Source organism: Clytia hemisphaerica, unplaced genomic scaffold, assembly GCF_902728285.1.
Source record: "Clytia hemisphaerica strain Z4C2 unplaced genomic scaffold, Clytia hemisphaerica genome assembly, whole genome shotgun sequence".
In the NCBI taxonomy this organism is placed as follows: Eukaryota; Metazoa; Cnidaria; class Hydrozoa; order Leptothecata; family Clytiidae; genus Clytia; species Clytia hemisphaerica.
The window spans coordinates 777380-805190 of NW_027104441.1; the positions used below are offsets into that span (position 1 = coordinate 777380).

The window sequence follows — 27811 nt, forward strand, 5'->3', positions numbered from 1 at the left end:
AGTTATTTTGATTCCCCTACCCCTTAGCTTTGCAAAAATGTATATCAAACGCTTTGAAAAAAAAATCGACCGATTTTACAAATTTCCCCCTACTATTTTGCATATTAGGCTTTTAAGGGCAGAACTATGTATCATCAATTTATTTTTTTATCTACTTTAGTAGTTTTCGCAAAAATTCAGTCATAACGATTGAATCATAAACATTAACGATTGTTTAAAAAATGGTTTATTGTTTCCATAAAATATGATTAATTTCTTACAAAAAATATGTAGATGTCAAGATAAAAGTGACAGTGGGCAGATTACTATGACTAGAGCTAATGAAAGAATATAAGCATCCATAAACTAAAGAACAAAAATTAGGATTATTAGATAATCTTTTTCGTTCGATTCGATTATGGAAAATGGCAAAAATGAAAATGAGTGAATGAAATAAAATCAACAAGAGAAAAATGAAACGTGTTGCAGGAATAAATAATAATAATAATAATGATTAAAGTAAAAATAAAAACAAAAACTAGTGAACAAATGATACACGAGACAAAAAAAGCTACTGAGTGTTTTTACATTGTATGCATTTATAGGTTAATCATATTGTCTTGGTACGTAATATGCACCATTTTGGTTAATTCTCAGCAGTAGGCTCCAAGCTTTGTTACAAGTTTTTTTGCAGCATCTCCAATAATTCCAATAATATATTAGTTATACAAAAATATACTTTTTCAAGTTTCGTAAAATCCTAAGAGCTATTTTATTTGAATCTATCCAACTAAAATGCATGCATAATTTAGTTCGGCGACATTGCCAGCGATCTAAGGGATTTCAATGACGATGAATGTTTTTCCAGGTATTTATGGTTATGATAGTTGGTATGTTTTCAAGGTTCTTTATAGTAGAAGACTTCCTTCTTGTTTGGGAAGAAAGACAGTGAGTTCATCATAAGGATGAGTTTTCAATTTTTTACATGAATTCTAAATTGCTAGAAGCGGCAACCCGGATAGTGACAGTTCCGTCGGCTTTCGGTTGTTCACCATTGCGGTCCTTTTTATCCATTAATTGATGTGTGATTTGCACCAATTTGTTGTTAACATCAATGGTTTGTTCTGTTGTTTCACCGAGGAATGTATCCTTGATGACATTGTGATCCCACACCTGAAGGGATAGAGAAAAGAAAAGTTAAATCAAGAGTATTGTGAACATTGAGTTTCAAGCCGAAGACAGAAGCGATGTCATAACCTCTCCGAGGCAAGAAACAGTGACACCTTGAAATATGCGCCGCATTTCGGAAGACTGATTTGATCTACAAAACACTTTCTTTGTTTTCTTTGTTTTTCCGATTTCTGGCGGTCAATGTGTCAAAACAAAACCACATTAAAAAGAACGTTAAAATAATGATGGGTGATCTGATCGTTGAAAGAACGTAGTCAGAAGGCTATTTACGTACCTGGACTTTGTACGTCGAGTCAGGTTTCTTGACGTAGAACAAACCACCATAGCTGATTTTCGGATTGACGTTATCAGTTAGATGGTACGAAGAAACTTTAGTGCCTTCACATTCGATTACAACATATGGATCGACCGCTACGTAAAGAAGATGAAAAGAAAATTTATAGAAATCATTGATTAAGGCGAAACCTTTCAAAGCATTGGGTTTATTATTTCGATAAAATTCGTATATGTAATCACATGATAACGAGTGCAATTTTCGAATTGTACGAGTTATTATGTGATTACGAGCTAATCGCACAATGGCTTTCACTACTTTTTGCCAGTTAGGAAAGTAAATTACAGAAATTATATATCATATTTTTCTCTTCTCTTTATGTCTTTCGCTTTCTTTTATTGTTGTTTATTGATTTTCTTTCTCACAAAATAAATTTCGAATGAAATTAAACTGAATTAAAACGTTCGATGCAAAAAAAATGTAAGAAAAAACATTAAAATCTATTTTGTAAACATTGGCGCCGCATTGGAGAGTGTGATTAACGATTAATTGCTCTCTACAGGATGCAATTAACGATTAATTGCAGGATGCAATTAACGATTAATTGCTCTCTTTGAGGGCGTGCCAAATAGGAAAAAATAACCCATCGTGCGATTAATGTCATAATTAACTGGGAATCTATACGCAAGTCGTCGATTAGAGCATGAACATGATTAGAGAAAAACCTCGAAATCATTGAACATACTATTTCTGAAGCATTTTGCTTGTGCGAGGTAAGATATTTAGCGAAAATTACCACATCATCACAGTTACCGTATTACTTTGATTAAATGAGTAAAAGCCCCGGGCGTTACTGAAGCATTTTGCTTTCACTACAGGGTCAAAATAATCGAGATATTTGTGATACTTACTCATGCTCATGCTTCCTTTCTTTTTCAGATTGTTGACTTCAGTTACGGTAACCGATAATTGGACACCAGGTGGCTTACAACATGGTAGACAAGACAAGCAGCCTGGCTCTGGTTTCTCCTCAACTAACGGCCTGTTAAAAAAAATTAGTCCATCAATATTCTGTTACATACAACCATGAAAAATGTACAGTCAACTATAATTAAATCTCTATGTTTGAAAATTTTTGTTATTCGAACTTAAAATTTAGCCCTCTAAGTTTGACTAGGTTGTATGAAATATTTTCCGTGAATAAATCTTGATCCCTTGAGGACCGAATTTGAGAGAGACAACTGCACAGTGTGTCCCAAAAAATGAGGACAAATTTTTATTTGAAGTAAAATCCTCATAAAGTCTGTCTCAAAATATTTTGCAGCTGAGACAAAAATGGATGTAACTTTTGATAAAATTTGACTCAAGTTGCGATTGAATCAAGTAGCGATTTTGTGCTCGTTGAAAAGATATTTGTGAGTGGAATATTATCAAGCAAAAAAAAAGAAAAGGATAAAAGAAAAGAAAATGAAAATGAAAAAAATGAAGAAGAAAAAAATCTACTTCTTGTAGAAATGTGGTATAATTACCATTTTCACAGGAGTAATTTTTCAATCTTAGATCATCATCACTGAGAATAATTTTTTCAAAAATATTCATTCATCAAAAGATACCGAACAAAGTTTACTGCTGGTTGACTCTATAAAGTAGTAAAAAACGACAAAAAAACAGCCTTTTGTCGATCAACCATGTAACAAACTTTGTTTGATATCTTTTTCAAAGTTATGATGGATCTAAGATGGAAGAGTCACTCCTGTGAAAATGGTAACTATACCACATTTCTACAAGAAGTTGATTTTTTTTTTTCATTTTTCATTTTCATTTACTTTTTATTCAATTTTTTTTTGCTTGATAATATTCCACTCAAAAATATCTTTTCAACGAGCACAAAATCGAAACTTGATTCAAATTCTATCAAAAGTTACAGCTATTTTTTGTCTCAGCTGCAAATTATTTTGAGACAGACTTTAGTTTTTTCCAAATTTTATGACTCCTATACTTTTAGTACATGTTGTTTTTTTTATGTATGCCCCTTGGTCAGGCTCGTGTATGCTTAAGTTCTCAAAGCATCCAGGCATAGTTTATGCTTATTATATGCTTAAGAATCATGCTTATGATTCACCCCCCCCCCCCAGGCAAGTTTTTAATGAAATTTTGTAAAAATTTGTTCATACTTTGGGAGCAGTGGAATGTAGCTAGCCGTGGAATGGCTTATTTTTTACTTGACCTCTACCAAACCACTTGAAAAATATTTTAGGCTGACATATATGCTCATGTTATGCTTAGGAATTCTGCAAATCTGAGCCTTCACATGCTTATAAAAAAAAACATGTAGAGGGCATTTTGTAAAATCGCTCGATTGTTTTGTTAGAAGCACTTGTTATACATTTTTGGAAAGCTAAGGGGAAGGGGAATCGAAATTACGATGTTTCCAATTTTTTTTCGGACACTTTGGTGTGATTTTCGGACAAATATGACGGTCTCAGGCAAATATCATAGGGTTAAAAATTTGTAATGAAAATTTTAACTTGAGAAAACGGAGACCTGTTGTATATTTTTGGAAGGCTCTCAAAAAATTAGGATTAGAGATATATTGCAAGTATAGGTGATTTCAGTATCTAACTCGAGATATTGAGCTTCAAAAAGCGCAAAAACTGGACAAAACAGGGCTGAAAAACACGGTTTTCATTCCCCTACCCCTTAGCTTTCCAAAAATGTATAACAAGTGCTTCTAACAAAACAATCGAGCGATTTCAAAAAATCGAACAAAATTCCCCCTACTATTTATAGTTCCGTCACAAAAACATTTTCAATCATCTTGGAAATTGAATACCCAGTGCCGTAGGAAGCATTTTCATATTGGGGGGGGGGGGGCTGAAGTTTAGTGACACCGCGAGACAATTTTGAAAATTAAGCTCTGGATTGCTTAAAAGTACACTCAAAACACATACTCAGGCACATAAAAGACAATTATGACAAATTAAAAAAGAAAAACTTTGCATTTTGCAAAATAACCATTTTTGAAAAAATTATTGGGGGGGGCATAGCCCCCCTTGCCCCCAGTTGCTACGGCACTGATACCTATAATTGTATGAACGTAATCAAGTCCAGTTTAGATATTGAGTTTTGAGGATTTTACTTTATATAAAAAATTGTCCGCTTTTTCGGGACACACTGTATAAACATTTTAATGAGAAATATATTACAAAAGCTTATAGTAGAGTACTCTCGGGTACCTAATAGCCGGGGGGGGGGGGGTTTTGGAATAAGCAGGGGGATTGGAAAAAATCTCAAAATCTAATAAGCGGGGGGGGGGGTTAGAATGGGTCCTGGGTGGAAAATGTTTGAAAAGGAGGCTAATACAGCAGAATTAAGACAAAAAAGGGAACCTTTCAAAAACATTTCCCCTAAAATTAATAAGCGGGGGAGGGGTTGGAATAAGAATGTCCTGGGTAGAAAATTTTCGACAAATTAATTAGCGGGGGGGGGGCGGCTATGTATTTCTTTGGTTAAAACTCCCTAGCCGAATAAGTTTTCCAACGGTAGCAGTGACTACAAAACTTATTTACAGACCTATACAACAATATGATTTATAATTGTTAGTGATTTTACCTCATATGATTGGAGTGGTCAGTGTAAACACGTAACAAAAATTGCCCACTGGTATTCGGTTCGAAAGTGGATGGCACGATAATGTAACGTCCTGGGTCGAGTTCCAATCGAGCAAAGATTTCACGTGAATTAATGAAACTACTGTCACCAGCTTTTTCATAATTTTGATGAACGCGGTATGATCTGTTCCCTTCAACCTAAAAAAAAGTGGAAAAAATATTCAGTCAAATAATCTCTTTCGGTAATTCGAACTAAAACGTCGGTCACTTCGGCTGGAAAGTTGTGTTAAACAGTCTTGTAATTCAAATCTTTCCCGTTGCTCGATTCTACCTCAAAGAGCGCAATAAGTTTCTTCAACCGCCCACAATCATCTATTTTCATCAATTTAAGGTGCGATGGCCGAGTGGTCAAATCGTCGGTGCTGCAATCGATGGGTTCTAATCCATGCTACATCCAATGATCAGATCAGTTCCTAGATGGCAGAGTCACCAAGCCGTGGACCCCGTGAAAACAAACTTAGAAATCTGTGAAGATTTGAAGTTGACAAGTCCATCATGCTGTTTCCTGACCATAGATTTTCAAACGTTCGAGTTTCAAAACATTCGAATGGGCTCTTCCAGAAAATATTCGTACATGAGTGGTGGAGGATATAGTGTCCGGGGGTAGTCAAAAATCTACAAAATTTGCCCTGTCCGGGGGGTGATCTTGAGCTGTGTGGGGTTTTCGGCTCAGTTGGAGGGTCATTTTGAATGTACAGGGGGTCACCTGATGCTTGTCCGGGGGTCAAAATTCACAATGCCGGGGGGGGGGGGTAAATTTCTAAAAAATGTTATATTCTCCACCCCCCCCCTATTCCAGAATTGAAAATAAGATGACAGACAGTCAGTTCTAAAACTGGACTCGCTTCCTTCTATATGGTAAGCCCGATCCAGTCAAGTAGTTAGAGCCCAGCGGGCTATCCACGTAAAATACACGCTCTTTTATCAGAATAACTTCTATAAAAATATTAAAACAATAGGCCTATTGTATAGAACAATAGAAAAATAAGAATAATGCTCACCCTTAGCCAAAGTACACTATTCTTATAAAAACAAGCAATATGCTGAATGGACCTACCTGATGATTAAAGTTAGATAGCAATGCGAAAAGAAAAATGAAAAAAATCAGTCAGAAAATATAGCGTTTAGCGAAAATACACAACACAATAAATTCATCATTGATTCTTGATGGGGGGAGAGGGAAGGGTTGTATAGAAATAATAAATAGGAAGTTCTGGTCGCAAAAATCAGTTTTATTGACAATTGAATCATGCTTGATAATGAGCATTGTTATGAATAATATTTTTGTGTGAAAAGCATAGAAATATAAGTAAACTAAACCGAGAAAAAATTTTTTCTCAAAAATACAACTCGGCCATGTTTTGAGCATTGCGAATACGTATCTTTCTGCAAAAAATCAGAAAAAAATAAAAATGAAAATTCGAGAAAATATCAAAAAACCGATTTTTCCGACATATTTCCGGCATTTTCGGCCGAAAAATTTTTTTTTCGAAAATCGGGCTCTGTCACATTTTAGGTATTGTCATATTGCATCAGTGTGCAAAATTTCATAAACAAATATAAAGTACATCTCGAGAAATTCAAGAAATACTGTCTTTCCGGCGAAAATAGGTTGTTCCGGCGACTTTTAAATTAGTTCCGGCTTCAAAAATCAATTTTATTGAAAATTGAAACATGCTCGATGGTGGGCATTGCTATTAATAATGTTTCTGAATGAAAAAACAACCAATTATAAGGAAAAAGTCCAATGAAAATCTAGAAAAACGGCGATTTCCGGCATATTTCAGGCATTTTCCACCGGAAAAAAAATTTTCTGAAAAATCGAACTCGGCCATGTTTAGGGCATTGTTAACACGCATCTTTGAGCAAAAAATCAGAAAAAACTATTGATAAAATCTCGAGAAAATGCCAAAAAAACAGTTTTTCCGGCATATTTCCGGCATTTTCGGCCGGAAAAAGATGTTTTTCGAAAATCGGGCTCCGTCACAATTTAGGTATTGACATTTTGCATCATTGTGCAAAATTTCATGAAAGAATATAAAGTACAGCTCAAGAAATTCAAGAAATACCGTTTTCCGGCGAAAATCGGCTGTTCCGGCGCTCCGGCGATTTTTAGAAAGTTCCGGCTTCAAAAATCTATTTTATTGAAAATTGAAACATGCTTGATGGTGGGCATTGCTATTAATAATGTTTTTGAATGAAAAAAACAACCAATTATATGGAAAAAGTCCAATGAAAATCCAGAAAAACGGCGATTTCCGGCATATTTCCGGCATTTCCGGCCGGAAAAAATTTTTTCTCAAAAATCGGACTCGGCCAAGTTTTGGGCATTGCTAACACGCATCTTTGTGCAAAAAATCAGAAAAAACTAATGATGAAATCTTGAGAAAATGCCAAAAAACCGGGTTTTCCGGCATATTTCCGGCATTTTCGGCCGGAAATGATTTTTTTTCGAAAATCGGGCTCCGTCACATTTTGGCCATTGCCATTTTGCATCTTTGTGCAAAAAATCAGAAAAAACTAATGAGCCAATCTCGAGAAAAGCTGGTAACAGACGAACGAACGAACGAACGAACGAACGAACGGACGAACAGACAGAGGTTAATTCATAGGACCTCCACCGGGGCACCCGGAGGTAGGTCCAAAAAGCGTGTACCGATTATAATATAACTATCTTAACTTACCCTCATAACGTGAAATCCCATGGTATTGTTTGCTTTTCCTTCGTGCTTTAGTGCTCGCATATCCGGTTGCATCAAACTGATAAATGCCACGTCTTTAAGCTTGCTGCCTGTCATATCAAATTTGATCTAAAGAGAAAGAAAGTTGATACTGACGTATACTAGATTAGCCCTTACCAAACTCTTCTTACACCCCTCTTTAGCGTCTTCGGGGCTATAAACTCAATACTGCGTACGGGGTGGCACAGGCTAATACTAGATGTCACGGTCTTTTCTCTACGCAGTAACATTTAACTTTGCGACTTTTATCGAATGATTAAAATAATCTTTACTTTAGGGTATGATTTTTTGCCTTTTTTTAAGACCCACATAAACAAAATTGAGCCCCGTACCATATACCTTAAAGGAACTAATTTAGACAAAATTCGCCAAAATCAGTTCCCGCCAAAATGAAATATTTTGCTCACTCGCCAAAATAATTTCTCGCTGAAATTAAGTTTTTTGGTATTTTGCCTAAATAACTTCTTGAATTCACAAAAAAGCTTCAAATAAGGCAAAATAGAACAGATTTACGCTGTCATTCGCCAAAATTAGTTCCCGCCAAAATTAAAAATCATCAATCGCCAAATAAGTTCTCGCCAAAATTAAAAGTGTTCAGGACTTTTGCGGCTCGTCAAAATTATTTCCCGCCAAAATAGTTCCCTTAAGGAATAACATTTCAATTTCGATCTTTAAAATATTCTTTAAGGGATTCATATTCTAACAGAAGAACAACAAAGTTTAAAAAAATGGTCAAAGTCACCTTTTTTAAATAGAATAGTGCATACACTAAATGTTAAGAATACCTTAAGAATATCTTGCGTGTGTGATTTTGCGAATTGGCAAGAATATAGGAGTGGGAAAATCAAATTGAATCACCCACCTGTGGATTATGAAGGAAAGTTTCTTTATTATTAACACAACCACCTGCATTTCGCCCTTCCCATGATCCTTTGTAAAAACCTTCATTGTACGTTTTGTGAATGGTGAACATGGAGGTATTGACCAGCATACAGATTGTCACTGTCGTGAATTGGGTACAGAAATCTTCAAATGACATCCTAAAAGTAAAAAAGTAAGTATATTCATCCGTCGGCTGTCGGCGGAGCCTATCTTCTTTTTACCCTGTATTTGTGCTATACCTTGAAGATTGCATGCTGAAGTGGAGCGCCACACCTACTCTCAGCTCCCAGATTAGATTTGATTAAATCCAGCTTGCCGTGTTAGTGGTGACCAAGGATCGAGCATTTGCATTTAGGGAGGAAGATCCTTGCACGAAGATGATTGTAAAGAAAATTCAATTTTTGAGTTTGGATGAAAAAATCATCATTAGACTATGTAGCCTGTACCAGACTTTTCTTAGTAGGAAAAGAACCGTTAAGTATAAGTAAGTAGAACCTGGTAGGACACAAGTTTTATCTAACCACAGCAGACCGACACACGGCAGGATTTTCGAAAGAAAGCGAAAATCGCACGTGATAAGGATGTGTGACAGGAGAGCAAGTTAGTTTAACTATTTGCTGATTATTAGAAAAATTATACATACCAGAATTCACCATCATTTTCCACTTTGACACCGATCTTATCTTTGTCTTTTTGGGATAATGTGTTCCATTCAGTTGACCTGAAAAAAAGAGACCATAACTTACAGTAGACTCTTCAATAATTTGTATCCTTCATGCTTTCAAGGGAAAACCTCGTTTGGCAAGAATAACAATTAGATTTTTCCCACTGACTTTTATAAACCTTGGATTAAGCTACATCCAACATCTTTGATGGAATTTCTTTGTTAAAGTGGTACCGTTACTGGATGCAGGTCAATATAAAATTCAATTTTAATAATTTCTTTGTTTAAAAATGTTTTGATCCATATCGTAGTTATCATACTGACTTTTAAACAACTCCGAAGAAAGATTTTGTTTGGCCGGGATTGAGAAAATGGGTCTAGGGTAAATAGAGATCAGTGATTTTTCTTACCCGTCGCTCCATGGTCCATTCCACTCTTTCTCACCCCAAGGATTTCGCAACTTGACTAAATAAATCTTATCAGATTCGCTACTGAACATCCCCTTTTCAATCTAAAACGAAAAATATTGTCATAGTTTTTCTTGAAGATCCTTGAAATCCTTTGTCGACAATAAGGTTTCTTAACCTGTTCCCAACTGGCACACAGTAGCGAGTTTATGTGTTTGCACTGTTGAGGACGGCAGAACATGAATAAAATAACTTTGGGAGATTCGAATAATAGAAGTTCGAGTAAGAGAGAGTTCGCTGTACTTTTTACAATTAAAATTTTCTAGTTCTTAAGTATAAATTATCTAACCTTTTTGACGTCACTCAAACCATAAGCATGACCTTTCACGAGACCTGTATCCAATTGCTTTTCCATCTCGTCACGATTTGTGACCTAAAACCGATAAAAAGGATCTAGTACACCCCATCAACCAACTGATCTTTATAAACCTTTTTAAACCCTGGACATATTCGTTTTGTTTTGATCGGAGTTTTTTGTCGGTAAAACAAGTTACTAACTGCTAATTCCAAAAATTAAATATGACCCACCACGGTACTAACCGTCATGATGTCTTGTACCAACTGCATGACCCCCCTTTGTTTTTGTTATTGTTGGAAGACATTGCAGTGTTAAAACTTTGCCTATAACGCCAAACGGCGCTATATCTCAAGTGTGCAAGAAGATCTGGCACTCTCGTGCGTTACACTGAGATTGAAAAACTGCCTCCTGAGTTTATATCAAACTCATTGTATTAAAACATAAAATGTGAGGAGACTAGGTCTGAGTTTACCAGGAAGGATCAACGTCAAATGTCTGTTATCGATGTCAATATTGCATTGATTTTCTCAGAACAAAAAAAAGTAATTTTGACGTTATCGTTTGCTTCCATTTTAGCGGAGATACCGATAAAGTGTGATAAAGTGTATTAAAGAATCTTTATAGCAAAACAAAAATTGTATCAAATAATTACCTTGATTGATGCACTGGCCATTGCATTTCTAGATAACAATTTGACGAGCTTTTGATGTAATTCTTTTCTTTTCTCCAAATCATCTTTGTAGCCTCCTTTCACCAAGTCGATAGTTTCACTAGTGCCACCAGTAAAGTCCACCAAAGCATCAGCAGGATTGCCAGATTCTAAAGCTTCGTATGAACCGGACATTCTAAAAAAGTTGAAAAAAAATTAAATTGAAAGGAAAAGTTAAAAAATTAAAGCCCAGTTTGAGGACCACTCGTTCACCCCCTTCTAACAAAGCCGGAGGGACCCCTTTCTAACAAAGCCGGTGGGACTCAATTCTAACAAAGCCGGTGGGACCCCCTTCTAACAAAGCCGGTGGGACCCCTTTCTAACAAAGCCGGCGGGACCTCTTTCTAATAAAGCCGGTGGGACCCCCTTCTAACAAAGCCGGTGGGACCCCCTTCTAACAAAGCCGGTGGGACCCCTTTCTTACAAAGCCGGTGGGACCCCTTTCTAACAAAGCCGGTGGGACCCCTTTCTAACAAAGCCGGTGGGACCCCTTTCTAACAAAGCTGGTGGGACCCCTTTCTAAAAAGCCCGGTGTGACCCCTTTCTAATAAAGGTGGTGGGACCCCCTTCTAACAAAGCCGGTGGGACCCCCTTCTAACAAAGCTGGTGGGACCCCCTTCTAACAAAGCTGGTGGGACCCCCTTCTAAAAAAAGCCCGAAGGAACCCCCTTCTAAAAAAAGCCCGACCCCTTCTAAAAAAAGCCCGAAGGAACCCCTTTTAAAAAAAGCCCGAAGGAACCCCTTCCACTGGAAGAATCGGCCAAAATATTGTCCCAAGTGAAAAATTATACTATAATTTCTTTCCCCACTGAAAATAATAAATAAACAAATCCCCCCAAGTATTGCGCTATCATTTTCACCCCCACTGAATTTCCTGACTTGGGAATATCAATCCCAATCGAGTTTCAGACCGTTACTTTTACCCCCGATATTAAGAATCAATAATAATTCTCTCCAAATCCAAACACTATAATAGGAAAGGGACTTACTTAGCATATGCTTTTTCGAGGAGAGCACTCCAGAATTCATTCTTGGCTTTAGACTTGACATAGATTAGTTCACCATTGATAGTCGGCAATCGATCATCGATCACCACATCTGTCCATTCACCGAATCTCCAGAAACGAAAGTGAAAGATTCCTTGGTAATCCTCGGGTTTTTCGGGTGAAAAGATTTGTTCTTTATAATCTGGGATAACCTAAATAAAATGTAAAGTGATTTCTAAAGATTAACCTTTACAATCTTAAAGTTTTATTTCTCCTAGAGGGGGCGTTTATTAAGAGGCGTTTATTTGGGGAGGGTGTTTATTGAAAAATTTTCCTCAAGGGAGGATCGTTTATGAATGGGCGTTCATTCGAGGTAATACGAAAAATATTACCTTCTTCCATAGATCTTTTTCCAACGCCAAACAAGCAGCGGCCGCGACGAACCAACAATTTCCGACACGTCCTTGTGTGACGTCAGCAGCATCAGCACCTTGTACGAACATGTGAGGTTCATCGCATAATTCCTAAAAAAGGGGGTATATAATGAATAACCCTTTGTGCACGCTGTTTATGTGAAAAAGTTGAAATTTTTCTATTTTTTTTTGAAACTCAAAACTTTAAAGTGCCATAAAATCTTGTAGCTTTTTTTTAACTTAGAAGATGGTTTTGGTACCATTGGAAAGTTATTTTTTATAATCTTTCTATATATATAGTCTAGAAGTATAAAACCTTCAACTACTCAAAATGGAAACAATAAAGACAAAAACCCACAAAACAAAAAGACAATACAAATACAACAAAAATCTAGAATGAACATTCACAGAAAATCAATCAGGTTGGAGTAGAAAAGGAAAATATGATGACATAGAAATCCGTCAATGTAAAACTAGTGATCTAAAATGACTTTAAGGAAGAAAGTAACTCAATATGAGTTAAGATGGAAAGAAGTAACTCAATATGAGTCAAAAAATATTTCAAGAAAACACATCATCTGTTCCTCAGTTTTCGACCTACACAGGATTTCGGCCATTTGTGAAAATATCCTCCTATATGATGGAAATAGGGTTGTGTAGGTAGGCCAAGCAGTGTTAATTAGACACCACCACAGATAAAAGATAGTAAAAAGATGTGTTTATTGAAAGTATAAAACGCGCGCAATAATATACGTAAAAACCACGGAACCAGCCGAAGAAACTAAAATTACAATGTGAAAAGAAGTATACTTTCTACTAGACAAAGTTGCCACACCTTTGACACGTTTCTGCCACAACGTTGAAGAAAGCATACTAGAAGAGAAAGAACTGAGATTGGATTGCCACTATCCAACCCTGTGGCTCTCACACACATTTTACAGTTCAAAGAATAAGATTGAAAGAGTGGGGGGAAAGAATGAGAATTTAAAAAATCGGACTAGAACCCGGTTCGAAGCCCCGTACACCGTGACCGCTCACCGCAAGAGCTGGCGAACGAGTGAATCTTGAGAGAGTTGAAATCTTGAAAATTCTGAAAAGTGACGAACTATAACCCGTCGAAGACTGCAATCTAACTTTGCGTTTTCAGCACCTTGACATCGCATTCTTTGTATAAAAACTTTGGCTTTAACTTTCAAGCTGACATAGGACCGTCGACTTACCGTCGCCCTCGATATCCTCCGATATATAGACTCGGTAGTATTTCAATAGCGGCGGATTGGTGGTTAGACTAGAGTCTACTTCTGACTGAACTTTGCTTTCTGATGATTCTGATGGCGTTGAATCCGTTGAGTCGACGAGTCCATTGAAGTAGACTAGAGGATTTCGCCATCTAGAAGTTTTTCACTTTCGTTTTCAAAAATTATAAGAAAACAACAAAACAATAAAATATATGCTAAAATCCCATCAAAGTTTATGAAACTATACAAAAACATGAAAATACCTCCAAAATTTGAAAAATATTATATATATGTGGTCAGGAGCTATGGTCTCAAATCTGAGACTCAGTATTTTGGCTTGTTTTGGACGCATATACGCGTCCCTCGTGGTCTAAGGGTTAAAGTTGATTTATTGTGTAGTGTTAAATCCCTCAATAGGTGAGACTTTCAAACAAGAGAAGGTGATATGTAAGCCTACACTATTTAACTAGATTTCCAAGGGGGGGGGTTAGATTTTCATCGAATAAGGGAGCGTATCGGATAGTAGAGCGTCGTCTATGAGAATTTTTTTATTGACGGTGACTTTAAATATTGTTGAATAATTGAGCATATTGAATAGTAGAATGTTGAATTAGAGATCGTCAACATTACCTTACCAATGATATAAAATATAACCCATTATTTGGATTATATTATTGGCCTGAAGGCGGTAGGGCGGTATAGGGCGCCTAATGCGTTTTTACAGCCGAAAACTAGCAGTTTTTTAGCGAAAAAGAGAGAAAATGAACATTGCCGACATCGTCTGTCAGAATCGATCGAAGAATTTTTTAACAATTGATATCTGACAGGGTCCATTTTTTATAACACGGCGATCCTAGATAGCAATAATAAAGCATAGTGCGGAAGAGGGTCTGAGCCCCCTTTCTTAAATGAGCCCCCCCTTTTTCTTGGTATCCCCAAAACTAAACGAGCTACGAACTTTGGGAAGGATTGCGAAACTGTATGTTTGGATTTCATCACCGTAAAAAATCTTTCAATTGACCCCCAGGTTTCTGTAGGATAGAATTAACACTATATATGTAAAAAGGTATATTTGCAGAAAGTATGTATGTCAAAAGGTATATTTGCAGAAAGTATGTATGTCAAAAGGTATATTTGCAGAAAAATTGCGAAACGTATCTTTCGTTAAACTCTTTATCATTGTAATGTAACCAGAAGAGGGTGTCTGTCTGTGTAAACATCATTGACACCACTTGGCAGACACGGATCTCCTTTCGTGTTGCAAATAAGAGATCTTAAGTAAATACAGTTATCATACCGTCTCTCGACACACACCTCCACCCAGACAAAAGCTATAAGTCAAACAAAGGTTTCTAACAAATAAGTCATTTTGCTAAATACATATCGCAAAGCAACGATTTTCATTTCACGGGGAAGTAAGAGGGGTAAAGAGCCACTAGAAATAAACTTTTTTTTCCGAACGTAAGCGCCTTTTGTCACCCATAGTGGTTACGCCATTATAAAGCTTTGACAGTGTGTGAATCGACCCACGCACTAAGTGCATATAAGAAAACCACAAAAGTATTGGCTTCCTAACGGAGTACATTCAATGAAGACATCAAGACGCACTTGCGATCGCTTAAACTTCTTGGTTTTGCAAGGTGCACTCAGACGCACAGAAAAATTTGATATTTTGACGGGATCACCAAAAATACCAGGGCGATTATTCCATTCACGATTTTTGGAATGAAAATCATAATAAGTTGGACAAATTTATTCAAATATTTTTTTTATTTTTTTTAACTGTTCAACATAGGACCGAATTGAAGCACGGTAAGCTATTTTGAAATATTATTTGATCAAGCATTTATACTTTGCCAATCACACACACTAAAAATCATTTGCTTTTATCAAATTTAGTTAAGCTTCATTTTTATGTTGCCATAATATGTTACGAAATAATTTCAGCGGTAAAGCTGTATTTTAAACAAATAAAGGTCAAGTACACAATGCGAGATGTTAAAAGCCTATGTTCAATTCACATAGAAATGTCATCAAAGTGAAGTTTTTGATTTTTGATAGACACACTGTCAAGTGGTGCTACAATCCAATGAGAAAAGTTCTAAAGGCTTCAATGTCTAAGAGGATTTCATAATTTAAAGGTTGTTCCAAAGGCTTGCAAACTTACTGCCAAAGTCAAGTAAACCGAACTCTAAATTTGTATATTTTGGCATTAATATTTCACATTTTCATGGTAAGTTATGCAATAAATTTCAATACTTATTCAAACAATTGCAACAAAATTCGAAACACCTAGAATTCACATGCACATGTCATTAGAATGTAGTTACAATTTTGATAGACACACTGTCAAGAGTGTTGACAACCAAATATGGGTAAAAATGCTTATCAATTTCACAATCACTTTCTTTATGGAGTGCAATGTTCAAATGGATTCACATGAGTATGTGATCAACTTTGAAGCATTTGATGAAAACGTTGTATGGAGATGAGATGACTGCAGGTTGGTGTTTCAGAATCACATGTTCATTTCAAGTTGATTTCAGAGTATAGACCAACATTAATGTTAGCGACCGTAGCACAAAAGGTAGAGTATTCGACTACAATCCGTAAGGTTGTGGATTAAATCCTCATACCGGTGGATGGATCAAGGCGGGGCTAGTGGAGGAATCAGGGAAAGTGGCGCCTTCCAGTACCGCTAAACAAAATTTACTAATTTATATGGTTGTAATTTATTGGATAAAAAAGGTAACATCTAACATCAGATGTGTATCTGATAGGGTCGACTCTTAGTAATTTTTGACAATTTTCAGAATAGAAATGAGAAAAATTCTCAATTTTTCGTCTACTTTTAGTCATTTTGGGTAAAAATGGGAATAAAGTTTTTCGATTTTTCTTTCTGATAGGGTCCAAAATTTGCCAAATGTTCATATCTGACAGGGTCCATTTTTCAAACTCCAGCGGTACGTCCCCGTCAGCCGTCAAGGTCAGTGCCCCCCCCCCGAAGAAGAATAAGACCCTTTACAGTATAATTCACGAATTCTTACATACCTTTGGTCTTTTCCATTCAGCTTTGAAACTTGGTTGTTTACTGAAATACAATGCACGGTCATTAGCAGGGAATTCTGGATCTTCGAACAACTGATTATTAGATGCACATTGCGATTTGATGGACTTAAAGTCTTGATTCTTGAAATTCTTGTAACCCATTTTGTCCTTGTGGGTGTTGTTTTTGTATGTTAGTTTTGATTTTTTATTCTAAACATGAAAAGAGAGAAAATTGAAGAGGGATAGGCAGCTTATGATATGAATCATGGCAATGTCCTCCATGGGCCAAACAGCTGATTGGTTGAAAGTGACGTATTTACTGATTTTACGTCACTTACAACCAATCAGCTAATGGATCCATGATGTAATGTCGGAAGACATTGCAATGGTACATATAATGAATTAGAATGCTTTCTGGAGGGATATAAATGGCTATGGTGCCAATTTAAGTTAGCTTTCGTTTATTTTTCTGACTCAAGAATGAATTTAGAAAAAAAAAAAAAAAAAAAAAAAAAAAAAAAAAAAAAAAAAAAAAAAAAAAAAAAAAAAAAAAAACGTCTGTACTGTAAATCCTGTTGAATGCATGAAAGTGGATACATAAGTTGGGTCAGCTACGTATATCTATCATAATATTATTTATTGGACGGAGGATCGTGACAAAAAATATCATTAGATGCTAGAAATTTCCAACATGTTTCAGCCATTGCCGTTTTTAAGTTATATATCATAATATTATGAGTTATTTGCAAACTTGCCAGAGGGACTTTTTTGCACTCGAACTGTCATCAGATTTTAGTAAAGAGTGCAAATTATTTGACATAATAATAAACAGTAGCCCACGAACCAGAGGAAACATTATTGTCAACACTACATGTACTTCCTGTAGACGTATTATCAATTATAAAGAATAAAGTAATTTGAGAACAATATCCCACCCAGGGGGTTTGAAAATTCTAAAATAGTTTTGCACACTTATCATTTTACAACATCGTGGGCATATAAAATGTAGACATTAAGTGAAGAGTGCAAAAATGTCAAACAAATTAAAATCAAAAGGCATTTAAAATGATTAAATTTCTTAACTGAGGATATTTATACAGCTCAATAGGACCTATTTTTGCTATTATTAAGCTATACAATTTGGTACTGGTGTAAGAGTATAAAAGTCATATCATTCAAGACCAGCCAAGATATATGAACAGATCATGGTATAAGGATTTAAAAGCTAACCATCAGTAAACATTTTGACGCAAAGCTTTATAAATCTTCAAGATTATCAACATTTATCTGATTGTTTTTTAAAACCTTTCAGATATTCTAGCATGAAATTAGCATGTTTTACTTCTCTTTATTTCTTTAGCAAAACGTTAAAACTATCTGGCATGAAAATGAAGATCAATTTATCGGAGACCAAAAACAAGATTGTTGATTGTGAAAAATCGGCACGAGAAATCTTGGACCAAGCTGACATAGAAGTTGATCACAGAGATGCAAGAAAAATATGCCAGGAATTTATCATGCTGTCCAAATGCCTGGCTGACAGATGGAGCCTCTACTGTCAGTATGTGAAATGGCAATCAGAAGGTTGTTGCAATCAAGAACCACTGTTTTGGGATGAGAAAAGATCTACGTTGAGATCTGCTAAATTTGCTCTGGCACCTGGAGAGCTTATCAATAAAACTCTAAGTACTGCTATTTGTTTATCACTTAGAGAGTACTCTCAGATACAGTTAAGAGGTGTCTTTGGGGATATCAGTTTTCACCAGGAGATGGAAACTCTGAGACAATGTGCGATCCACGCTGAGGAAGCTATGGAACAGGAAGCTTTGCACTTGATCTTCAAATGTGTCAAGAATTACCATGATACGTATAAAGATCGAATAATGGAGTTAACAAACAAAAAATTGTCTCCAAAATGTTTAAAAGTGAAGCTATTAGAATCGCTAGTCGTTAATTTTCCAAGAAGCATTAAGGAAAACAATCCAATGCGATATCCAGAGTTGCCATTTCAATATTTTGAAAATTATGCTGAGCTTGTAGTCGCCGAGCTTGAATTACTGAGAGTACCATTTATTTTACAAAATTCAGACGCTCCTTATTGCTATAAGAGCATGGAGGACTTGCTAAGACATAACCCTTTTTTCAAGAGCATCTTGCACCAAGAAAACGAATCTGCATGTCAAATTGTTTATAATTTTCCAGAGTTGTTTGGTTGCAGGTATCTAAACAAATCTACTTTTACATTCGTAGGAGCAGGTTTTCCATTGACTGGGATCATACTACATATTGAAACAGGTGCATCAATCAACTTGATTGATCGAGACGAAAACGCTGTGTTGACAGCACGAAAGTTCCTATCATTGCTTGAAGAACTTGGTATCGTTAGACAAGGAGCAATTAATGTTATCCGTGCAGATGCAACTGATGTTCTTTACCTACCTAAAAACTTGATCCATGAAAAAGACACATTATCCAGTAAAGTCATAGTTCAAACTGATATATTAGATCTAGCCAGTGCTCTACCTGCTGAAACAACAGCCAAAGTGTTAAAGGAAAATGCATCCAAAGTCCCTTTAATCCGCAAACGAAATGTTAGAGGAATGTCAGAAATCTGGTATGAAAGATTTATTTTGCCAAAAGGCAATGATTTTAAGCTTGTTGGCGAAGTCACTCCCCCGCAAAGTGTAGTGAATCAGGCAACACCCTCAAACCTTGTTGTAGGCTTAACATCCCCAATCAATATCAACTCATGTCAGTTGTATGTTAACACATCAAATTCTGACTCTAAGCTTGCATATCTTGAGAAAATGCATAGTTTATGGCACTTGGACAATAATGGTATCGGGAATGTGGTATTGGATGACAAGATCAAACAGTTTTATGAAGGGTGAAGTTAAAAAATCCCAAGGGATGAAAGATAAGAAGAGAGATGGAAAGACCTGAGTGAGATCAGGACATCAAAATTACAAAATTAAATATTACTGTCTGACTCGAACCTCATTATGAGGTAAAACCGCTTTTTTATCAGATATTGTCCAATCCACCTTTTGAAGCAGTTACTTTCAGCCATACAAAGTAATATGGCTGACACGTTAAACTACGCTACGTACATAAAAGACATAACAATATTTATGCCATAGATATGAAATTTCAATGCAATCTGTAAAAGTAGAAAACATATATTTTAAATTTAGATAAGCACCTTGTAAAAGTTTTATGAAGAAAATAGTTTGTTTATTTTATATCATAACTTTTTGTTAGTATTATAAACAAACCATGTAAGAACAATTCAAATAATTATGTTATGGCCCTAACCTAATGATTTGAGGTAATAATATGATCACTTAGCAGTTAGTACTCTTTTTTTAACTGTTTCTTTTTTCAAGATTAACTACCCTGCTCCTATGGATAAAAGATCCAAAGTTAAAGCACTTTTCAGTGAGTCTGCTACATTACGTGGGTTACGTGCGTATCGTGGGTTCGTGGGTTCGTGCCCTCGTGAGTGCTCGTGGGTTAAAATGTATCGTGGGTTTGTGGGTTAAAATGTATCGTGGGTTTGTGGGTCAAAATATCTCGTAAGTTCGTGGGTCCAAAAAAAAGATCATGTGGGTAGAAATTGCTTGTGGGTTCGTGGGTCAAAATCGCTCGTGGGTCCAAATTTTCCGTGGGTCCAAAATTTTCCATTTTCCTAAAACCCTAAAACTCTTAATAATGATTCAATTATTTCTTTTGTAAATTTCTTTGCGATTCGCGTGTTGTGATATTTGAAACCCTGGCGCAATTTTACTGTCCGAAGGACCGTATTTCAGCTAAGTTGATAAAGAAGAATTATTAATGTTATAACCAATAGACATGACTTTTTATAAATACCCAGGAAATGTTTTTATTTTAATAATTATAATATGAAACCATTCTTTTAAAAATATCTTGTATTAATTGTGTGGTAGGAGGAACATGGTAAACCTTAAAGGGAGAAAAAAAATAAGATTCCTCATAGTGACGTTAATTAGGTTATATATATTATACTTCGATGGAAGTCGTTTTTTTAAGATCAGCGGTAGAAATATTGATATTAAAATCAAATCAGCTGGAGATGTTTCTTGACATTTTCCATTTTGCTTTTTCTTCTCATAAAAATTAGTGAGTTAATTAATTATAGGGTGAGAAGAACGAAGAACAATGAGGAACTTTTTCAATTTAAAACTTTTACAATTTTTGCTTTATTATAGGTCGTAGATAGCGTTTTCGACTACTCTAAAAAAATACCCGATGACCCATATGAATTTTTTTTTTTGGAAAATTATTGGAATTTTTGAACCCAGGAGAAACTTTGGACCCACGAACCCACGAGATATTTTGACCCACGAAACCACGAGACATTTTAACCCACGAACACCCACGAACCCACGAACCCCCGAACCCATGACACGCACGTAACCCACGTAAATTAGCAGACTCCTTTTCAGTGGGTCTAATTTGCCAATTTTGAGCCGTTTTTATTTTAAGTTAAACACATTTTTTAAAAGGTTGAAACTTCTGATTCAAGAAAGATATAAAAGATATGAAATTATATGAAATAAGTGAGGTTCAAAGTTTCAGAAACGTATAAAATGTAATATTCACTAACTCTTTATTTTTATCTACTTTCATCTCAAGACCTTTAAAAAGATAACCAGGTATTTTTCATTTTCACACGATATAGATTGGGTATTTTCAAGGAAAGAAAACTTACTTACATAGACTATTACTTTGAAAATGTTGCAATTGAAAAACAAAAACAAGATAAGTTTAAGTTAGAAGGCCTCTTTTCTCCAAAGTACTATATTTTAGCAAACTTAAAATTTCAACATTTCAATTTCATGGAGAATTAGTATAAAAAAAGTAGTATTAATTTTGACATAAAACATCTTCTATATTATAATGGAAAGCTTTTTATCATTTTTCCAAGATAACAATCTTTTTCTTTGAAAAACCTTTTAGTAAAGTATCCATTGCCTTTATCTCTATCTCAAAATACTGTGGTTACATTATCATTAGTATGAATGCTAATTGGAAAAAAATGACCTTCATTCTCCTAAAAGATGTGATAGACATACACAAAATATAGCTATTTTATATTATTAGACATTTATCTTTTCTTGCCAATTTTCTAATGAAGATTGTGAAATTTTTCAGATTATTATTCGTAAAAGACTTTTAAATTGTCATTTTAAGAAGGAAAGTAGAGAAATTTTGAAAGGTATTAAAGGAAATATAACTTTTGATAAATCTCATGTAACCAAAAGGTTAGAGTTCAGCACATAATTCGAAACTGGTTATAATACAAAACTTTGAAACTAAGATTTGTTTCCTACGATTGTAAGTTCTTTATTTCAAGTAATAATGCAAATAATAAATTATTCAATATTTCATATCAATATGTTGATTATTATAAAAAGCTTTTGGTCTAGGGAAGAAAATCTACAAAGCTGCATTAAGTTATTATCCAAATTGCCCTCTCCACTTGTAATATAAAAATTATACACTCATTTTATGATGTACCACAGCATTGTCAATGCATAATATTAAACAAAGTGTTTTTTAAAAAAGCCCTTAATCTTAATCAAAACACACAGCTTACTATTTGTTGCTATATAGGTATTGAGTTCCTTTGGCAACCATAACAACACACCTATTGGTAGACAAAGATTTCTAGTCATTATTATTAAGATTAATTGCTTAATTTGTTCTTAATTTGTCCTTAGTCTATATAATCATTAGTTAATAAAAGTAGGAGCAAAGCCACGATTAAAGCTGTTTTTTTAATGATTTCCAAAACGGTCCAAAAATAATTGAAATTAAAGAATTTTAGCCAATTTTACAGTATATATTGTATATAGTCTTGAAAACGGACTCTGAGCTTAACACAAGACGCCTTCTAGCTTTTCTTATTTTTCCTTAAAAGATTTCTTACCTTTTCAGCAAGTTTAGATGCTTATTTTAATAATCCAAAAATATCCCTTGTATAAAGCAACAAAATTTTGACAATCAATGAAATCTTTTACCAACAAAATTTTCTACGAAAAGTATACTGCGATTGTGGTTTATAAATCGCGACCTTACCTCAACAAGGTTCCAGTTCTGCAAATTGCGGTTTTGAGTAAAATGCATTTGAAAATTCATTGACTTTAAAAAAGACCTTAGTTTGAAGCTTGGGTCTTCACTTTGCTTTTTTTCTGTTACAGAAATATAATTTTATCATGAATAAATCTTTTAAGCTGTGAAAAACCAAAACATTAAAGAGTTACTAAAGAAATAAAATCTTCGATAGAACCTTGTTGCCTTAAAAACTCAGAAATGCGCAAAGTCAACAAGGTTCCATCTTAAAACTACTTCATTCTTATAAATTTTAAAGAAGAAATAGCATGCAAAAACATTTAAAAATGACATAAAAGACATAAACTAGCTTTTCCAATTGGAATTTTCACAAATTTCAGTTTTAATATCAAAGAAATCTTCTATTTTCATGATAGAACCTTTATACAAGTACGAGCCGGGAAGTATCTTATCCATTTGGTGGACTAACTTTCTTGGGGTTTTTCTTTTTCCTTATGGTAATAAGAATATTTTAAGCTTCTGGGCCACCTGGATTTCTCACCTGGGTATCCATAATGGCGTATTTTTGGTCATGTGACCCCCGTAGGCAAAACTGAAAATTCTTCCAACCCAAATTATAGGCATATCATATATCAATCGATCGGAAATTTGATACTGATTAATTTTGAGATAAAAAGTTGGGTCTGAAAACTTTCCTATCTCGAGATATAAATCACTTTCGTTCTTTTAGTCATATCTCAAGAAATATGCTTTAAAACATATCAAAACTTTATGTGCTCCTAGAAAAGGCATTAAAAATTGTTTGTGCAAATTTTCAAAAATTTTGCAGAAAAAATGTGTATTAAACAGACCAGAGTACAATTTTCTTACCGTCGAAAAAAGATCTTTTTCTCTCAAAATTTGTCTTTTTGTCTGAAATGAATTAGTGAAATGATGCTTTATAAGGTTTACAGCCACTCGATTCTTCATATTATACTCAGAGAGGTACCTGGGGAATATATAAGGGCTAAATGTGTCTGGTTAGCACTTTATAAGCATGTTTTTTTGGTAAGATTTGATCCAAAAAACGGTGAAACTTCCAAGCTATTACTCAAATATTTGACAAAGTCTCTCATTGTATTTCGACATTAAACAAAGTTGAATCTTATTCTTTAGTTTGACACATGCAAAGAATCAAGAATACATGATCCTCTAATTCCTATATCTTTATTATTCATGCATGTAACGAGAAATCTGTGTAGCCTGTCTTTGAGACTTCGAGAAGTGCTTACTACTTCCAGAACTGCGTAGCTACATAAGCATAAAATTTTGATGAAATTAGTCTGGCTTTGAGACCACTAAGCCTGGATAGCTTTGTATGCGCCAGACGTCAGACTTTGAATTATTTTCCTAAATTAAAAAAGAACAAAGCCCCAAAGTTTTTATTTCTTGCAAGCTTGCTAGACACTAGCACAGATTTGTCGCACAGTCACTGAACGGCCTGTAGAGTTTCTGTCCACCCTACGACCATCACATGGTATGGGTTGATCCTAGCAAAGTAGCATTTACTTTTCATTAAGTGAAACACAGCACCGATATGGAGTTAGTCCTGATCTCCTAGACGACGGTCAATACTTGGTACACTACTGCGCCTACACATGGGATAAATCATAACTGTACGTCTATCTTCCATTGTGTCTTTGAAGCGAGCTTCGTTGCTGTTTGATAGTTTGAAAATCTATATATTAATATGCTAAAACGTGTGTGTTTACAACGTTTTATAAAAAGCTTTCGAAAATCTAACAAAGCTCTACAAAGCCTCCTCTTCATGGCGTTGAACTTTTTTCTCCTTTCTTTTATAAAATTAAAATCTTATCATCAATCAGCAGCTATCTTTCTTCCGTTGGGTTTTTTTTAGATGTATAGTGATTTGCTGGATTGGGAAACGCAGCGTGCGACGCTGCGCATACGGCTAGTTACTCTCAAGTCACAAAATAATTATTTTCAATTTTTTTTATACGCTGAAATGGAGAATTTCAACTGCGTGTATACTTTTGAATCACTTTTGTCATTCCAATAGCATACCGTAGCGAATCTAAAAATAGACATTTATTTTTCTGTTTGACCGAAATTCAATCCCGTCAACCTTTGCGTCAATTATGCTTGCACGCAAATTACACTCAATTACAAAGAAAAAGTAATAAATTTCACGACTTTTGAATTAAAACAAAAAAGGATTGTGGGATTGAATTTTGGTCAAATGAGAGGGACAAGCTGGAGTTTTTACAAGCACTTATTTGATTTGGTTGGTCGTTAATAAGATGTAATAAAAGAATCTTATTACTTTTTCCAAAGCGTCACCTCTATCACTTTAAATGACCAATTAGTGAAGTATCTTGTAAAAACTCCAAGGCATCTCAAATGAGAGAAGTAATAATCGTGACGTTTGCACGACGACGCGCTATTAGTTTTTTTATTGACTTGAAAAAAAAAGTATGCCAAAGTTGTGAGCCTGTTTCATAAGAATATCATAATTTGAATCCTATACTCTCAATCCTATATACTCGATATTATTTCATCGGGGTTTTGAAAAATGACGATGATTTCCCATCTGTTATCTTTGTTATGATATAGATAAAAGACTGGAGAAGAGTAGAACAACAGAGACTTTGTATAAGTTTTGACGTTGTTAGCAAGGTATTCCCAAGGTAGATCATCAATACCTATTGTTTCATTTTATGTTTTAACGAGGCGGCAACGAAGCTAGCAGTGCTTGCCAAGGAGAAGGATGTCCAGTCGTTTGTTCATGTTCTGACAAAGCCACAGAGACCAGATGATTCTCATGAGGGGAAAGGAAAATGGGATCACCATCAGCAAGCCATGTCCGAAACAAATAAGAATTTTAAAATCAAGATTTCTTAATATTATACTTAGATTTTTGTAAGAAAACGGGGATATTTTGGACATGTAGCTTAAAGCATTATTTTATATGGCAATAGCTTCTTTAAAGCGCTTTAAGTTAAAATTCCTACAGTCTGACTTCTTCAACTAGCTGAAGGCGTTGTGTTGTATTCATTTAGTTAAAGCGGATACACAATGATGCATTGGACCATTATACGCCTCTTATAATTGTAACAGTAACCAGAATAGCCCCAAGCAGGTTCACAAATATGGCTCCATCACTAGGCCTCCTACAATAGCCTAGGATTATCGCCTCTCGAAGCCATATTATGCCGACGTTTTTTGGCCCTACAGACAACACAGATTCTAAGCCCTCTAAATCTCGTTTCATGCATGAACAATAAAGATAAAGGAATTGGCGAATTTTGACGGATTAACTCAGTAAATTCTCAAGTTCGGGTATTTCTGTAGTAATCTAAAGCGTTTTAGAACAAGACAAGCTCCTAGATGCACTTAAATCTGGTCTGTAAAATACACACTGTAACGATTTACATTATTCATAATTCTTTGCATTAGTCAATCTAAAGAACAGAAGGTTCGCGTTTAATGTTGAGATGCAATGAGAGAGAATTTTTCATTAATTATTTGGAAATTTCACCGTTTTCGGGATCATGTCTTTTACCGTAAATCATACTTATAAAGTGCTGACCGGATACATTTAGCCCTTACTTGTTCCTAAGTACCCCTCTGAGTGAGATTACAAAGAAGTGATTGGATCTAAACCCTATTGGGAAACATTTTGCTCATTCATTTCAGACAAAAAGGCCAATTTTGAGAGAAAAAGATCTTTTTTCGATGGTAAGGAAATTGTACTCTGGTCTGTAAAATACACATTTTTACTGCAAACTTATTGAAAATTTGCACAAACAATTTTTAATGCCTTTTCTAGGAGCACATAAAGTTTTGATATGTTTAAAAGCATATTTCTTGAGATATGACTAAAAGAATTGTCTCACTCCGTGAAAGCCTGCCTACAACTGCAGCCAAACCTGAGAAAACGAAAGTGATTTATATCTCGAGATAGGAAAGTTTTCAGACCCAACTTTGTATCTCAAAATTAATCAGTATCAAATTTCCGATCGATTGATATATGATATGCCTATATCTGGGTTGGAAGAATTTTCAGTTTTGCCTACGGGGGTCACATGACCAAAAATCCGCCATTATGGATACCCAGGTGAGAAATCCAGGTGGCCCAGAAGCTTAAAATATTCTTATTACCATAAGGAACAAGAAAAACCCCAAGAAAGTTAGTCCACCAAATGGATAAGATACTTCCCGGCTCGTACCTGTCTACTTGTTGACCTTAAAATTATTGGAAAAGACATTATCGCGGATCGCGCTAAGGATTTTTGCTTGAAGATCTCCGATAGCACTTTGTTGTAATGTGTCAAAGACCAACTTAACTGATAGAACTTAGTGAAATATGTTATTTTGAGCCATGGAATTAAGATATTTGAAAGTTTACAGCATTAATAACAATTAGTTTTTGGCATATAAAAACGTTGTGAACAAAAAAACTCAACTTTTTCTAAATTCATGATAGAACCTTGTTGAAGTAAGGTCGCGAAATACTGTACTGGTACTTCAATTAAGGGACATCCTTGACTGAATCAAACTCTCATAACATTTCTTGTGTTGTTAAATGCTGAGATCTTGCACTTAAAAAATTGTTTTTAATGATTGTTTTCTGTCAGTCTGTAGATCACTCTTTCACAAGAGAATTCTCTTTTTTTCAATCAGTATCTCTGTACTGCTCAGGTAAAAGACAAAAGGCCTTCCAGAAAGCATCTTACACAACATAAATTTTTAGATAAAAAAGCCCTGAAAAGTCAAGTTAAACTTTCAAAGCACTATGAAAATTGTTGAAAATTATCCTCAAATTTTGGTATTGTTTAGGTGAGAGCAACAGTCTATTGATTTATCTTAATTACAACGATGCTGTTGCCTGGAAACCAAATAATTCATCTTTCCTGTCCTAGCTAAAGGTTACATATCGTAATTATTCAATAGACTGTCACACATGACCCTAGCAATGCATCTGACAGCCCAGTGTTTTTGTCCCATGCCAAAAAGTATTATTTAGAAAATTGTCCGGTCAGTTATGGAAACCATCCAGGATCCTGCCATTCTATCAGCCAGCAATAACTAATTGACAATTGTAAATGCAAGTTTCTTACCATTTTCAATTGAAAAAAACCAAAAATATTGCTA

At 35.1% G+C, this 27811-nt stretch overlaps 1 protein-coding gene across 1 annotated transcript; it reads right to left on the reverse strand.

The window, feature by feature from the left end:
* Window positions 1-210: 210 nt before the first annotated feature.
* On the reverse strand, window positions 211-16791 carry LOC136820949 (calpain-5-like). The gene is made up of 13 exons (XM_067077181.1): window positions 16565-16791; window positions 12255-12386; window positions 11866-12074; window positions 10820-11012; window positions 10159-10242; window positions 9813-9913; window positions 9382-9459; window positions 8719-8896; window positions 7800-7925; window positions 5057-5253; window positions 2356-2486; window positions 1445-1581; window positions 211-1152 (listed from the first exon to the last, which is right to left on the reverse strand). Exons 1-13 carry the CDS (start codon window positions 16721-16723, stop codon window positions 961-963), a joined length of 1917 nt encoding a protein of 638 aa, XP_066933282.1. The 5' UTR covers window positions 16724-16791; the 3' UTR covers window positions 211-960.
* Window positions 16792-27811: the final 11020 nt, after the last annotated feature.

Excerpts from the sequence above, each read along its gene's own strand:
- LOC136820949 (XM_067077181.1), bottom strand. The coding sequence starts at position 16,723 with ATGGGTTACAAGAATTTCAAGAATCAAGACTTTAAGTCCATCAAATCG. Across the intron at positions 10,243-10,819 it reads TGGCCAGTGCATCAATCAAG|GTCACAAATCGTGACGAGAT; the intron begins GTAATTATTTGA and ends TATCGGTTTTAG. Across the intron at positions 9,460-9,812 it reads AATGGACCATGGAGCGACGG|GTCAACTGAATGGAACACAT; the intron begins GTAAGAAAAATC and ends TCTTTTTTTCAG.